At 38.3% G+C, this 15,759-nt stretch overlaps 1 protein-coding gene across 1 annotated transcript in view; it reads right to left on the reverse strand.

The window, feature by feature from the left end:
- The window catches only part of CTNNA3 (catenin alpha 3), a 335,868-nt gene that overhangs the window by 299,863 nt on the left and 20,246 nt on the right, over positions 1–15,759 (reverse strand). Inside the window, exon 4 of the mRNA XM_057377836.1 lies at positions 14,584–14,703. Within this exon, the coding sequence (XP_057233819.1) occupies positions 14,584–14,703 (120 nt within the window). The remainder of the gene's footprint in view (positions 1–14,583; positions 14,704–15,759) is intronic.

Raw genomic sequence — 15,759 nt, forward strand, 5'->3', positions numbered from 1 at the left:
AAAAAAAAAAAAAAAAAAAAAAAAAAAGAAAGAAAAAAAAAAGGCAGTGAATGATTCTCTGTAGCAGGGAGGTACTGCCATTCATTCTTCTGTTACTGTGCAGCAGACGCATTTGTCTCCTCCTGTCATGACAGCAGTGCACTGAATGGACAWGACATGAAAATACAATTTAACACTTTCTATTACAAAAATAACTTTTCCACTGTGCTACACAGAAATTCACATCAATGTCTAAATGAATTACAATTTACAGGTAAAACCTGTCAATTAAAAAACTTCTCCAAGTCTCTACCCACATCTACAGAAAGATTTAACAGTGGAGGTGGCAAAAATTCTGTCTTATCACAATTCCATTACTTTCACAAGGTATTTATTAATGCAATGTGAACAGATAGCTAGGAGTTCTACAGTTCTTTCAAACTATACTAATCTACTCTGTATTCAAAAAACCTATGGATTGGACATATTGGAAAATAATTCATCTTCTAAGACAACTGAAAAACAGTTGTCAAGTAAGATTGAAGCCTCTTCCACTCAAAACAACCACATGCTGGACTGACAACTGACTCTACCAAGCTACTGAATTTTAAGTCATTYGGTCTGCCACTGCTGCAGATTACAAAAAGGAAGCAGATTGCAAAAAGTGTATAGGGGTGGAGAAAATAGCTTTTTTCATGAGTAAAAAAAAACACAAAAAAAGCCTTATGATACTGCCTTTAACAGTACTTTATGATACTGCCTTTAACAGTAACCCTGAACCATAAACACATACACAGTTCTATTTATAGAATAGAATTTATAAATCTATACACTGTGCTTTATTTAAATACATTTTGCACAGGAGAGATGTGCAAAAAGAGTCAAGGTCTGCACAGCATGGCATGGTATGAGAATGACAAAAGGCATAAATTGAAAAAGAAAGGTACAGGCTAGAKAAAGCAAAATCATTTACCCTGGAAGGACGCCCCAAGAGTGSAGCAGGCTGCCCAGAGAGGTTGTACAGTGTCATCCTCAGAAAATTTTAAGACATGCCTGGATAAAGCCCTGARTAACCTCATCTGACCCCTGAGCTGATCCAAACTGCGCAGGAGGTTGTACCAGGACCCTCATGAGGCCTCCTCCAAAKGAAATTATTCTCTAATTCTATAATACAAAGAGAAAGAAGAGGAACTGATAGCCATAAATAAATCATTGTGACATTTTTGTGACATATAAARTAATATTACAGCAAAATTATTATGCAAGGCTATAAAGTCTTTATATGAAGGTTCATAAACCATTGTTACAGTATGCATAAACAYAGTAAAATTTATATGCATGGTAAAAAGTCTATTTTAAAACTTTTATAAGATTTAACTAGTTACATTTTATTAGCATTACTTCTTTCCAAAAAAGAGGATTAAATATTACAATTAAGTACATCCTGCTAAAAGGCAACTATGCATTTTATTATTTAAGTAATGGACATGCTTCAGCTTTTAACTTTGATTTTCTGACTAAATAAATTTTGTATGTGCCAGAAAATTTTACAGAATAATTCCCACCAGTGCTAGCACTGACTGTACTGAAMTCACATTAACAATCTCAAAGGAAGCTGTATTCAAGCTAGATTCTTTGACTAGGAGCACTTTTCATTTTGCTCCCTATGTCTATCATTCTAATTTAACTACCAGAACAGCAAACGTACTGCAATAACCTGAAACTTTGTTTAAATTGAGGCTAACCTCAATTCACCTACATCCATCAGAAGAGGGGTATTTTGCTGTGGGATTTTTGTGGTTTGGATTTTTTGTTTTGATTTTGTTTTTGTTTTRTGAAATGGTGTGAGACGTGCCTTAGTGTTTTTATATCTGACTACACAAAACATGGGTCAGATCCATCCCTGAGGCAGCTTTTTGAGAGCACACAGTCATAATTGCACATACATTTCCTACATCTGTCAAACTTGGTGTCAGAAAAGACTGAAAACAGTAAGATCTTGGCAAAGCACTTGATTTTCACAGGACACATGCATAATGCAATACCTATAAAGGGARAGAAAAAAGCCACCCCTATGGCTCAGACTAAACATATATTTAGTCAAGCATCCTTGAGGGATGGAACACCTCTGAAATGCCCAATAAAAAAGAGAGGGACAAACTTTTTAGCAGGGCCTGTTGCAATAGGACAATGGGTAATGACTTTAAACCAAAACAGGGTAGATTTAAGAGTTGGTAGAAGGATGAAATTTTGTACAAAGGAGATGAAACACCAGCACAGGTTGCCCAGAGAGGCAGTAGATACAAATCCCTAGAAACATTCATGGTAAGGCTGGCCAGGACTCTGAGCAATCTGATCTTGCTGAAGATGCCTCTGTTCACTACTGAAGRTGTCCCTGCTCATTGCAGGGGGCCTGGGCTAGGTGGCCTTTAAAGGTCCCTTTCAACCCAAAGCATTCTGTCATTCCATGACCACACCTCTGACCYGTGAACAGGAGTCGGTCAATCATAGCTGCCTCCAAGAGTTTTGATGAATGCAGCAGGGTCAGGTTTTTCTGCTTGGGCTTTGAGAGTATTTGCTGCAGTAGAACTTGGAAATGAGTGATGCAGACTGGCAGGAACAGGGGTGTGGCCGTCACTCTGCAGGGTACCTGTGGCACACTTGCTCACCAGGAGCAGCACACTGCTCAGTTGTGTGGGTAATCAGTGTCCTCAGCTCTGCTTCCTCTGTGGCTTCTGCTTCCCACAGGGAGGGTGCCAGCACACAGTGGAAAGGTGACAGCTCCCTGCAGAAATACCTGAAAGTGCCTCTAATTCTATTTTTCAGAATTTCATTCCTAGTAACACTTCTTGCAAGACTCATGTAACAAGGGTTAAGGTTTATCTCTACATAAAAAGACAAACAAYTTAAGAGCTGTTTAACTGACACTACTAAAAGCAGGGAAGAAATAAGCTACTAAAGGCAGAGAACAAAAGATACACAGAGAATTTATTGAAGTTATTTTGAATTATCTTAAAATACTTCTGTTCTGCATCTTCTTTGGAGAAGAAAATATTGTTCACATCTTTTATTTACATTATTACTGTTTGTATTTTATTTTCAGAATAGTTTTCTTTTCTCCCTCCCTTGATAACCACTTTAATTTTGTAACTATGTCAGAAGCATCTGTTATTTCCCCCCTAAACTACTAAAGACATTTCAGAAGAGAGCRCACTGCCTTTCTGAACTATCCTTACTACTGACAGTAGTGATGGAAAAAGATTAAGCAAGATTCATGCAGTATGCAGGCACATTTACACACACTTTTTAAAATTCATCTTCATTTGTTCTAACCTTTTCAAGATTCTTAACAGCTTCTCAGCTAGCTCTTTGCAATTCTAATGAATCATTTTCCAAAGCAAATAAAAACCTCCCCATTTCATTTTCAGTAAGTCAAGAAAGTGGCCAAGGCCAGAATCAAGAGCTCTTTAGCATGCTCTCAATTATTGTTCTCACTAGCTCCCTTCCCTGATGGCCCAGGTTCAGCTCTCTTCATCATCACAGCAAGGAATGCACCCACCCTCCCATGATGAAATGCAGCTCACTTCTCCCACAGGTACCTTCCAGTGAGTTCACAGGGAAAAGGCCCAAGCATAGCAGGACACTTTGCTATCAGTGGTATTACTCCTTATATTGTCTATGTCCCTAACCTCTCTAATCATCTCTGTTAATTTAGCAATAAAGCACCATCGGCATCTCCAAGGTTTTGGTCACAATCGAATTTTTGTTCCGTGGAATTTAGCTCTCTATTTAGGCTGAGCTCCTTGACATCCAAAGTACTGCTCTAAGAACGCTGGCTTTTAGTAAAAATGCCACCTTTGCCAGAAATCTTACCCAGAGACCTGGTGCAACTGTTACTCATCTACAAACTAATAATCAGTAAGAAACTTAAATGTAGTGCTGCATACTCTCTTCAGATCATGAAATAATTTATGGACCTCTACCAGCTTAGCAGAAGAGGAGAAATGCTGCAGTATTTTCTCAAGGTGCTCAAGCAAATACTAACTTAACATTAACTGACTCAACTGAAGAAAAGTGTAATACTTCTCTCTAGTGTCTGTATAAACCTGTATCACTCAGTAAAGAAATTCAATCTATCACTCAAAATGTAAAGCAAATTTACTGACCCCATCATGTCCCAGAACTTGTGTCTCCTACTGTCCATTTGTCACTTCTGACAATGGTTTGTGTGTACATGAACAATTCAGGGAAGGCAAGCAGTGTTCCTGAGCCCAGTGAGGTACTGGGCTGGCACAAACCAGGCTCCTGCACACAAGACATTCAGCAGCAGGTTTGCTTAATTACAGAAGAGACTGGAGAATATCAGTCACCACTASCACCACCAAGCATGGCTATGGCACCATTTAGAATTCTAACATTGCAGAAATTAATTTAAGCCCGTAAGATCACTAAAAGTCCTTGTCCAGAGAATGCACAGTGGATGGTGCCAGTCAGTGAAGYGACTGTTGGGTAAACAGGACTGCTGTCTCTTTCTCAGCACTGCATGTTCAGGGTTAGCATTTCCTCAATCCAGCAGCACACAAAGATCTGGAAGACACAAGGTTCTGCCTTCTCTTAGCTTTTTTCAATTCTTGATCAGAAGTCATACACTAAAATTGAATCATGAACATGCCTCAAATACCTGATTTCTCCAGGATTTTAGCTCCTTTTCAACCAGCACTTGCAATAGCTACTTTATTCTAAAATCTCTCCTGAGCTGACTGTGCCTGAACTCACTGTTCCAAGCTAGATTTAGTACTAATTGTACTCTACTGCAATCTGAAGTATTTCCCCAATAATAGTAACTTTTCATATATTCAGTCTATACTCACAGCACATTACTAGACTGTGTCAGGCTCATGTAAGACCAGCCTGTGTCCTGATAACCAGACCCCCTGAATCCCTAACAGCAATTCTTCCAGGCCTCATTCCCCATTTCTGTCATGTTCACAGAACAAAATAAATATATCTCTTTAGTACAGTAACTCTGCCCTTCAGACACACCATCTGCAGCAGTGGCTCAGACACATCCTTCCCGGCTCCCAGAAAAAAAAAAAAGAGAATCATCACTAGGAGACCATAGCCTTGAGTTCTCTTTACCCTGAAAGATATTTATTGTATTCTGTGACCATGTGTTCTCTTAACCTTTCCCACCCTAGTGAATCCAGTCCTGAATTTCCTAAGTGCAGATAACATAAGGGTAAACTTTAGGGKTTTTTTTTTGCAACCCTTTGTGATCTAGCTAAAATAAACTACACTAAATTGTTCTGTGGTGGTTTGTACTTTTCTCTCCCACAAATCRAAGAGGACCATCTTCCCTCCAGTGTTAACCAACCAAGCTACAGCTAAAATTAATATAATTGTTGTTTCACATGTAAATCTTGACTGAAGTAAGATTTTATTRCAAACTATGTCTTGTTCTTACTAAGTAAAGTTGGATCCATTAATGCAGGAAAAAACCCCACTTTCTTAGTCAAGGAAATAAACCTAAATTTAAATCAGATGTAGGAAAGCTTTCACTGTCCCACTGCCAGCACAGTTTATTGTTATTAGGTATAAAAGCACTGTTACAAGTGTCAAAATCTTACCTACAAAGAAGGTTTTGTTCCATAATGGCCATCTATAAAGGCCCAATTTCACTAAATTACATGAAGGCAAACTTCAAGCTAGAACAGCTGAGTAATGGCCACTGATAGCTGGTTGCTGCAAAGTAACCAGCTGTAGAACTCTCAAACTATGAGGAACTTACAATACMGATTCATGTTTTAAAAAGAGCTGGACAGCAATAAAGGGAAATGGTACATCCTGGTGAGCACCATTGAGCAAGGCCAAGGTCTAACTGTGCTCTCCCAAGTCCCTGATGAGAAAAAGACCTTGCCATGACAGTACTATGTATCATAGACAATTAGATAAATTTTGGCTGGACTGTGACAGTGACATGGAATTCTAGAGGGATGGAAAGGAGAAAGTCAATGTCAGGAAGGCCAAAATTAAGTTGGGGCAGTGTCCTCTGTCGTGACCCATCCACTGCCCTCCTTCCTCCATGCACAATGTCACTGTCACTTGTCTGTCCACTCATGTACATGCTCCAACTCTTCTTGGTGATCCTTCAGATGCCAAGTAAAAACATCCCCGAYAGCACGGTGTCTTTGTGCATGGACAGACAGGAAAATAGCAAACAGCATCTGTGGGGGTGGGACTGTTATGTTTATTTGAATCTAATGTGATAAGTATCTTTCTGTGAGCAAAATGAATACACTAACAGAAATGAGGTGTGGATGACAGATGACAAAAGCTTGGAGCAAGAAGGAGACAAAGTGAGCAAAAATTGATGCAGAGTGACTGGATAAGGAATTTAAGTGCCAAATGACTAAAGTGAATTGTAGAGGAAAACTGCACCTGAGATTACACAAACACAAAATACAGAATGCAAGTTGATGCAGAAAACACTGGGGAAGGGGCAGGGATGCGTGACAACACACAAAGAAGGAGATGCCCAACTTTACAATGTTACAAAGACTACTAAGTAAGATTATCATCCTGGATTCAAGACAAGACTAACCAATCATTTGTTAGGGTATGCAACACTGCTATCTCTTTTTAGATTTTTGTTTCAGTCCTGGGTAGCATAGCTCCAGCTTAGCCAGAACAGCTGGAATCCAAAGGCTGAATAGTTACCATGGATCAGAAACCTTCTAATGAGCTAACAAGTTCTTGCCTCAAAACAAGAGAGGGAATGAGGGAGCTCTTCCCTTTGAGCCAGGGAACAGCTAAGAAGCTCACCTGATACATAATCATAACTGGTTACGGACCCTGAGTTTCACCAAGACACCTTTATCTCCCAGCCTACTACTACATGAGAAAAAAATATCTACATCCTGCATTAACTCAAGGAGTGCACAAAATTCAAGTTTTCTATTTCCTATGTGAATGTTGTAGCTACTAATGCACAGATGTATGGCCAAATACTATGAACACAGTTCAACACAAACTCAGCCTTCAGAAAAAGACAGCAAGACACAACTGCTCCTGGCAGAGTCTGCTTTGGCTGTTGTCTGCTAGGTGTTCCTGGTGCAGGCACACCAAGGAACAATGTTCCTGCAGGATGAGTCCATCATTCCCAAGCATTATGTTCTCAAACCATTTTCCATTCACAGCTCAGTCATTTTGCAAGGCTTTGCATTTCATCTAATCTGATTTTTATGAAGCCCCAAAGCAGAGAAACATTTTATATGAGAATTTATTTTTCTGTGAGAAGCTAATATATGTCTGTCAGGCTGGGATCAATACAATATAACATTCCTCTCAGATAACTCTTTCACAAACTACTATTACTGTCATTTTCACCAGGACATAACATCATTCATTAGCCACTCTTTAGTAATCAGAGTTCTGCATTCCAAACTGTTATTGCACTTCTGTCTTGCATTATTTCAGCATCTAAATAGCAGGTTTTTCTCATACTAAGAAAAAGCAGCACAAAAAAAAAAAAAACCCAACAAAAAAAAAAAAAAAAAAAAAAAAAAAAAAAAAAAAAAAACCCAAACCCAAACAAAAAAACCCTTCCACCAAAAACAAAAATAGTAGCTCAGACTATATGCTATATATTGCTTCTGACCCTGTAAAAATATGTCAGTTGTTTTCAGACTGAACTTTTTACCTAGTCTGACATAAATCTGTCATAGCCTGACAAAAGGAACTTTAAATATCCACAGAATTTTAYTGGCAAGTCCTTATAGCTATAAATTTTAAACTCTTGGATGGAGGCATTTAGTGATGTCCTCCAGTAGATCTGGTACTGAGAGACCTGCCCAAGGTCACACAAGAAAGCTGTAAGAAAGCAAATTTGAAAATGTTTACAAGACATTTGTATACATATTTCCTTCTTCTCTATGTTTTCTTTTACTATTCAGTAAAGAAAATTTTTCATAATCACCACTCCACTGCTCCAMACCATTTAACTTAAAAAAGCAAAGAATGTCAAATCAAAATAGCACATACATCATTTTTATGGTGTTCAACAAAGGAAGCATCCTTTCTAAATCTTGCTTTTTCTGTAGAATATGCAGATATTCCCAGAAAATATGGGAATGTGTTTTCTCTTTCAATTATGTCTAAAAATCATACATCACTTTACTGGGTGATGATGTCAACCAATAAAAACATATAAAGCTGTAGATCTAGGAGAGGGACAAAGAACTTAGCAAAGTCTTTGAAAATAACGTTCCTTAATTATTTCCAGAGATATAAAACCAGCACTTAGACCTCATMCAAACATAAACATTGCTTCTTATGCACAACTATGAAAGTGTTATGCTTTATAACATTCATAAGAGTTGATTTTAATGAAGGAGGAGGAACTATGTGAAGTTCTGAAAGCCACTGCAGTTTAATGATGACACTCTTRGAGAGGCTTGACAGAATCCTGTAAAATAAACATCAGTGTGTTTCAAATGGCAGTGGGCTGAATGAGCTCATCCTGTGATGACACAGAACTCAGGGATCCATGACAAAGCTACTGAACACTCCTTGCTACCAATGATCCAATGGGAGAGAATGGAAATCTGCACGACAATGGAAGACTGAAAGGCAGCAAACCTGACTAATCCTTTGTCAAAGACAGAAACCAAGCAATTCGTTCAGTCAGCTACACTGAAATTCCTGAGGAAAAGTAATTAGGGTAAATAACGAATGACACTATTTTATTTATCTAGAAATAAATACAGGAATGAGTAATAGCCACCATGGGTTTGTCCAGATCAAATCTTGTCAAATCAGTCTATTCTTGTCATCACAGCATTAGCAGCAAATATCTCATAATGTGACTAGATTCTGACAGTCTCATGTGACTTTTGCATAAATAAATGGGAAAAAAACAAATTAAATTTCTCTGGACTCAACAGAGATTTCTTCAGAACAGTAACATGATTCTCTGCAACTGTAGAAACACATTAAATTTTCTGCAGCAGAGGTCTCTTTTGGCTGTCTCACTATGGATCATAAATTGCATAAGCAAAGACAAAGGGATTTCCTGACATGGAGGAGACAATGACAAGGAACCAYCAGTGCACCGTAGGGCAGGATTTGAACTCCAAGCATTGTTCATAAATAGATGTGCTGCCCTCAGACAGCATACAGTAAGGATGAGCACGAGTCATCACACCCAGGCAGGAACAGTCAGCTGCATAATGTGTGATTTGAAACCACCAAATAGGCAACACTTCCCAGGAAAGGGAAATGGCTCACCTCAYGCCTGCTGTATAAAACTTAGGTTTTGTTTTTTCCTTGAGACACTGCTGCCTAACAGAATACTGCAACTGTCATATTAGTTGTCACTGCTTCATTAAGAATAATTCTCCTTAGACTGACCCCCTTTACAATCCTCAAATTCTGGGTTTTGTCCCACATTAGAATAAACATAGCATCTGAAGTATCATTCTATTTCATTTAGAGGAAAAAAAAAATTAATTGGTTTCTAGTCTACTGAAAGAATAGGGTTCTAATTTTAGCAGCTATTTACCACTGAAAAAAAACACCCAACACATGAAATGTCACATGGGAGACATACATGATACCACAGCAAATATTCATGTACAAATCAGTGGTGTTTGCAAGTGCCTTGTGGAATACACTCACACAATTCTTTACAGCTTTTAAAGTCATGCCCTTTTAGCTTTACTTACTTGCTTGTTTCTGTAATTTAATTCCTAGCTGAAGATCTCATTTCCTTCCCACTGTTACACTCAATTTTGTACTGTTTGTTTGTTGGTAAATTACCTGGGGACTTTATGGTTGAACTTAAAGCATCATCTATCGCTGGCTCCCAAGACATTTCAGCTACATTTATCAGAGATGAGACTGGAATCTTTTATCCATACTGAGGACGTTTTGGGCACAGCCAAAACTAATTCAGTTTCAGAGAAACAGCAGCAGTGTGAACTTTGGAAAGATGAGGGGAGGCATGGTGTTTTTCCTCAGAGGTTTAGCATCCATGCAAAGACAGAAAAACTGCACACACGGAGATACAAACTGCTTGCAAATTAAAATCAAGCAAACCCAGCACTGACAGACACACAAATCCAACTGAACAACTGARCTGTTAAACTAYGGCATGGGCTGGAGCCATGCTGACRGGGGATATGAAAGTCTTCCACCTACCACTCTGAATATATAAAATAAAATTATAAATACAGGGAATATGAGCACTTTCAGGTGGCCAGGAAAAAGGAAAAGCTCTTCACCCATTAAGCAAGCCATTGAAATACACAGGACGGACAGAAGCAATGACCAAATGACAGAGCTATAATCGTGGAATTACTAAAACATTTCAGGTGGCTGAGAACAGAATTGTCGTAATTTTTCACTCTCTCAGCTACCAAGACTAATTTGTTGTTTGCTTTTTTAAAAAATGAATGCATAAATCAACAATTTTAATTACACAACAACATGATAGATGTTGTTCCTATGTCAAGGGGAGATAAACAGCTAGAATGCTGGAAATATAACCTATAGTCTTATTTTATAATCAATACTGTGTGACTAAATATGAAAGKAAAAAAACAAAAGAAGGCATTTTCAGAAAGCTAATGGGAATCAAATGCCTGTATGTCCTTAGAGTTACTCTGAAGCCACGTACCAGGCTTCTTTGAAAATTTCTAAACAAGATCTCAACACATCCAACCCTAAAATCTAAAAGATTAGACAGCAGTAGAGTGGTAAATACAAAAATGTGCAAATTCACTCATTTATTAATCCAGGATGGTAATTCAAAAGACATAATTCTGCCTTTACCCTCAGACACACAACCAAATGTATGTCATTGTTAAGTCTGGAAGAAAAAAAAGTGATTTCTCATTCAAATTCATTCAATAGCACAACCATAAAAATTTCCATAATTCCTGCCCTTTGATTTGTATCTCAGTGCCTTCGCATCTTTTCAAAAGGCGTGGATAATGGACAGAAAGGCTACAAGCAGTGATTAATGTACTGCACCTYTTAATAAGCCATCTCAGCAGTTAATTGTCAGAGACATTAATTTGTTTTCTGGTTTGAACTTTTCTGACTTCCATCCWTTGGATCTTGTCATATTTCTGTGTACTAGAATAAAGATTTAGTTAAGTACTTCTATTCCTGACATTTCTAAGCCATAACCTTTTCCAGATAAGATACATGACTGAGCTCCTTAAGTTTTCTATCATCATGGTTATTTTCTAGACAACAAATAATTCACCCTGARCTCCCTCCAATTTTCAGCACACTTTTTAAAGGGTTTGCCACCCAATGAACCTGCCAGTTGATAAGTGATAATCTCTTTTGAAAATTTGTCTCCAGTTGCTGGAGTGGAGCATTTTGGTGAACAAATCTCATAYTGTGCTAGTTTTGKCTGKGATAGAATTAAATTCTGTCACAGCAGCCAGTATGGGGCTGTGCTTTGGATTTGTGCTGGAATCAGTGCTGGTAACATGGGGATGTTTTGGTTATTGCTGASCTGAGCTCACACAGAGCTGAGCCCTTTTCTGTCCCTCACCCCACCCCAACAGGGAGGGGCTGGGGGGCACAGGGAATGGGAGGGGACAGAGTGGGACAGCTGACCCCAAGTGACCCAAGGGATATCCCAGACCRTGTGGGGTCACGCAGCACACAGAGCTCAAAAAGAAGGACATTCTGGGGACATTCCCAGTGATGGAGTTTGGCTTCCCACATCACTGTCACACGTGGTGGGGCCAGCTCTCCTGGGGATGGAGGAACACCTGACCAACCATGGGAAGGGGGGAATAAAGTCCTTTTCTGCTTTCCTTGTGTGCACRGCTTTTGCTTCATCTGTTAAACTGATCTGATCAACCCACAAGTTTTCTCACTTTCACTCTTCTGATTCTCTCTCCCCAAGGTATACAATCAAAGGTGAAAAATAAAAATGCATCCAGTCCATTTTAACAAAAAGAAATACCATTTGTCTGAAGAAGCAAGTCTTCATTCAAAATGAAAGCTTTCAAAATTTGACCTCTATGATCAAGCATACAGTGAAGCCAGCTGCAGTCCTGGTAACAAGAGACTGGGGGAAACAGAACAGGGAGTGGYGCTGCTCCATCTTCTGGAAATACTATTTTCCATGAGAAAAGTAAATTAATGCGTGCCCCATAAGTATCTCTGATACAGCCCTTAACTCCTTCAGCTTCCAACACAGCTTTTTAAAACATTTCTAAATACAACAATCATCAGAAAAAAATCCTAAGAAGACTTTTAAATGAAATAACCAAAATTATTTTGCATGGATTCAGTCCTTTAGCACACTCTTTCCTTGAGGGCATACAAWCAACATCAAACAAGCAAACCTTACRTCAGCATACCTTACAACAGGATACTGCTTTGGTGGGTGTGCACATACTAAAGTCCTGTTGCCAGCTCTTAGATGACCACATTGATGGAGGCTTCTAGTTTCTTTGGATTACAGCCAGCACTGCTACAGGCATCCTAAAGGCACTGTTAGTACTAAGAACAGCAGCAAAGGTGGCAATTTTTCAGTTTGACAGATGCTAAATACCACTGAACTTCACTATAATTCCATTTTTGCTGTAGCTATTGCCCAACACTCCTTAAATGACCTTCAGTAAGRTAATTTTAATAAATGGCCTTTCAGSCATTCCAGCTGAAWGRTATATGGACARCTTCCCTTCAACAGRAAAAAAACCACACGTAAGAGAAAAGGAAGTATGTACCCACTACAGTATCCTAAGAGCAGCACTGGGATATACCACTGAGTCCCCTCTTATCCCCAGGTGCTTTACCATTTTCTTATCTCATTTCCCCTGTAAAATATTCACATTACAGAGATGTTAATATTTAGGATGAGACAAACCAATACGAAGTTCACTAGGCTCTTAGTGGAAGCATKCTACGAAGCCACAGAGCAAGGGAACAAGTTTTAGTACTCACTGTGGCACGTAACTATTCTTTTTAGTCAAATTTCAGAGATGAGAGAGTATCAAGGAAATTAAAAGYTTGTTTTAAATCAAAGGAATTGCCAGACTATCTCCTGGACACGAAAGAAAATCTACATGTCCCAGACACAGGTATCTCCTGGCAGGCTTCAAAATGGCAGCCTGGCTACAAATTGATATTCTCAACCCAAATGAATTTCTCTCCTGGACGCAGCCAAACCAGCATCCCAAACAAGCCATATTTATTAATCAGAGTCAATGTGGAGCATTTTGAACATCCTTTAAAAAGCACAGTTTCGAATTCCCATCTGTCATGTAAACTTTTAAAAAAAACTTTAAACACTGCTATATTGCAATTCATGGATCATGTCTGAAGAAAAAGGACAGAAACAGTTAACTGCATTTCCTTCAGAAACAACATTCATTACTTTTAGCATATTCACATTACTTTTAGCATATTCACATTCAAGTTATATACAAAGGTTAGTCTCCAAACAGATGCAGTTACTCAGCATTTTGCCAGTGGGGCTATGAATATACCCTTAACCTAAAACAAGTGCACATAAATTGTTATCAATTAAATGGGCACACTCCACAAACACGTCACAAACTTACAACTTCAGACCCAAACCAGGTCTGTGATTTTTGCACAGTAATCAAACCAATTCTTAATCTTTTCACAGGAAGATCACTTTCTTTTCAAAGAGGAACGAAATTCAAAGCATCTTCTATACTAAATACATACATACATGCACTTGTTAAATCCTTCACTGCAGATTCTGCAAAAAGTTCTACCGAAATTAAAACCTCAGTATCAACAAGAAAGTAAAATACTCCTCCCCATAACCACGTAACTACTGCTCAGGTAAACAAAGCAAATTAACTAAGAGACAGGTAATCTAATTAATTACCTGACATATGAGCTGCCCCAAGTAAATGAACTGTTTGACAACACTGACACCAAGTGACAGAATTCAGGAAAATACAAACCCAGGAAAATACAGCAACTCCCACAGAATGTTACCTTTTACCCTCATGCTCTGAAAGAGGAAACGTCTTATTTTATAAGAAGAAAATAGTTGTGAATACCCACAATGAAAGCTGATATTTTCACATAAGCTATATATAAGTGACAGAATATCCAACATTAACCACATGGTAACAATTCAATTTAACCTTGATCCTTCAAGCACAAGTCAAAGACCATGAACACTTCAAAGTTTTATGCAAACTAACCTCATAAAATCATTTCTAAAGAAGAAAAAAAGTGGTCTGCATACACAGTGAGTATTGGATTCCATTAACTGACGTGCATTTGGTTCATTTGTCAGGCACAAGAATGCAAATAGTACTTCTATAAACTTCAATGTACAAAATTATGTGTAAATGCAATGTTTAATAGTCTGGTAAGTCTCACTTATTTGTTTTGCCTATGCTCCTCTCTGCTGAGAGAACAAAACCCAGGCTGTCTGGGTAGACTTGGCCCCCCCCTGCTACCTCACCTGACATTGCACAGAACACAAAACCCAACTGACAGAACAATAACTCCCTCAAACACAACGGTTTTACCACCCCCCCCATGTCTATGGGCAGCATTCTGTCTTCTTACAAGCTTCGCTGTTCTTACCTGCTGACGTTTATATGCCAAATAATCAAGATTTTCCAGATCTTTTCGAAACTTTTGGTAGGTTTTCTGTAGATCAGATTTACTGGATACATTTCTTAAAGATTCAAATGTTCTTTGAAACTGTGATGGAAAAAGAAAAATTATCATTCACACAGTTGCTGTGTTTCACTCTGTGTTATAATTTTATTCTACTAAATGCTAATGCTATTGAGCTGTGTCACCTCTAGCCTTCCACATAGTCCTACAGTTTTATTTTGAAACCAGTCACAGAATTCAAAGCATTGTACACATGCCCTGCTCAATTAAATGAAGTCCTCTAACTTCATAGGTCAGAAATAATACTAGCAATCAAAACAATCTCTAAAGGTGAGTTCTTTTTCTATGCCAAGTTACAGAAACTAATATTCACATAGATTTAAACACTTTCTTTTCAACTAASRAARGTGTATGCAACTATATACARGCCAKGAACTCATTCTATCAAGCATAACAGTAGAACTTAGAAATCAYRGGGTGCTTCTTATCAAGTTAATTTRCTTAAGAGTGATTTAAGACCAGATAATCAACTTGGGCAATATGCTCACATTCTACAGGAAAACTGGGACAATTCCAATTATACTTTGTTATAGACCTTATTTTTAAATTTAAAACTTCTCCCATGCATACACAATTATTAAAAGTAGCACTGRTATTTTTCAGAAATGCGCAATGTCAGTCCAGCTGTAGGAATTGCAACAGAAAGGCTAAGGTTTGTGTGAGAGGAGAATGGGAGGTCCAGCTTCCTTGCTACCTTAAGGAAATCATGAACCTTCTCCTCTGACTTGTTCTATTTACCCATGTGTAATTATTCTTCACACCTCATCAGCATGTGACAGCCGCAAAGCTGGAAGCATTTCAGTAATATTTTGTTATCGTTGTGATTATCATCATAAGCAAGTCTAGAAACATGTATTTTCACTGATATAATCAGGAAGAACTACAGCTTGTAAATCCTTACAAAATATTGACATGGCCTTGCGGATGAAGTACCTGCTTTAAGCTCACATGTGATACCTACCAGTACTAAGTACAGTACACATTTCTCTATACCTTTGTTCAAACTACAGCCACAGAATTGGAAAAATTAACCACGGGAGTAGAAGCAGAAAAAAAGCCAAACCTCCACTCATCTTCAGT

Source organism: Malurus melanocephalus, unplaced genomic scaffold (genome assembly GCF_030028575.1).
Source record: "Malurus melanocephalus ecotype Western Australia unplaced genomic scaffold, MMel_1.1 scaffold_327, whole genome shotgun sequence".
In the NCBI taxonomy this organism is placed as follows: Eukaryota; Metazoa; Chordata; class Aves; order Passeriformes; family Maluridae; genus Malurus; species Malurus melanocephalus.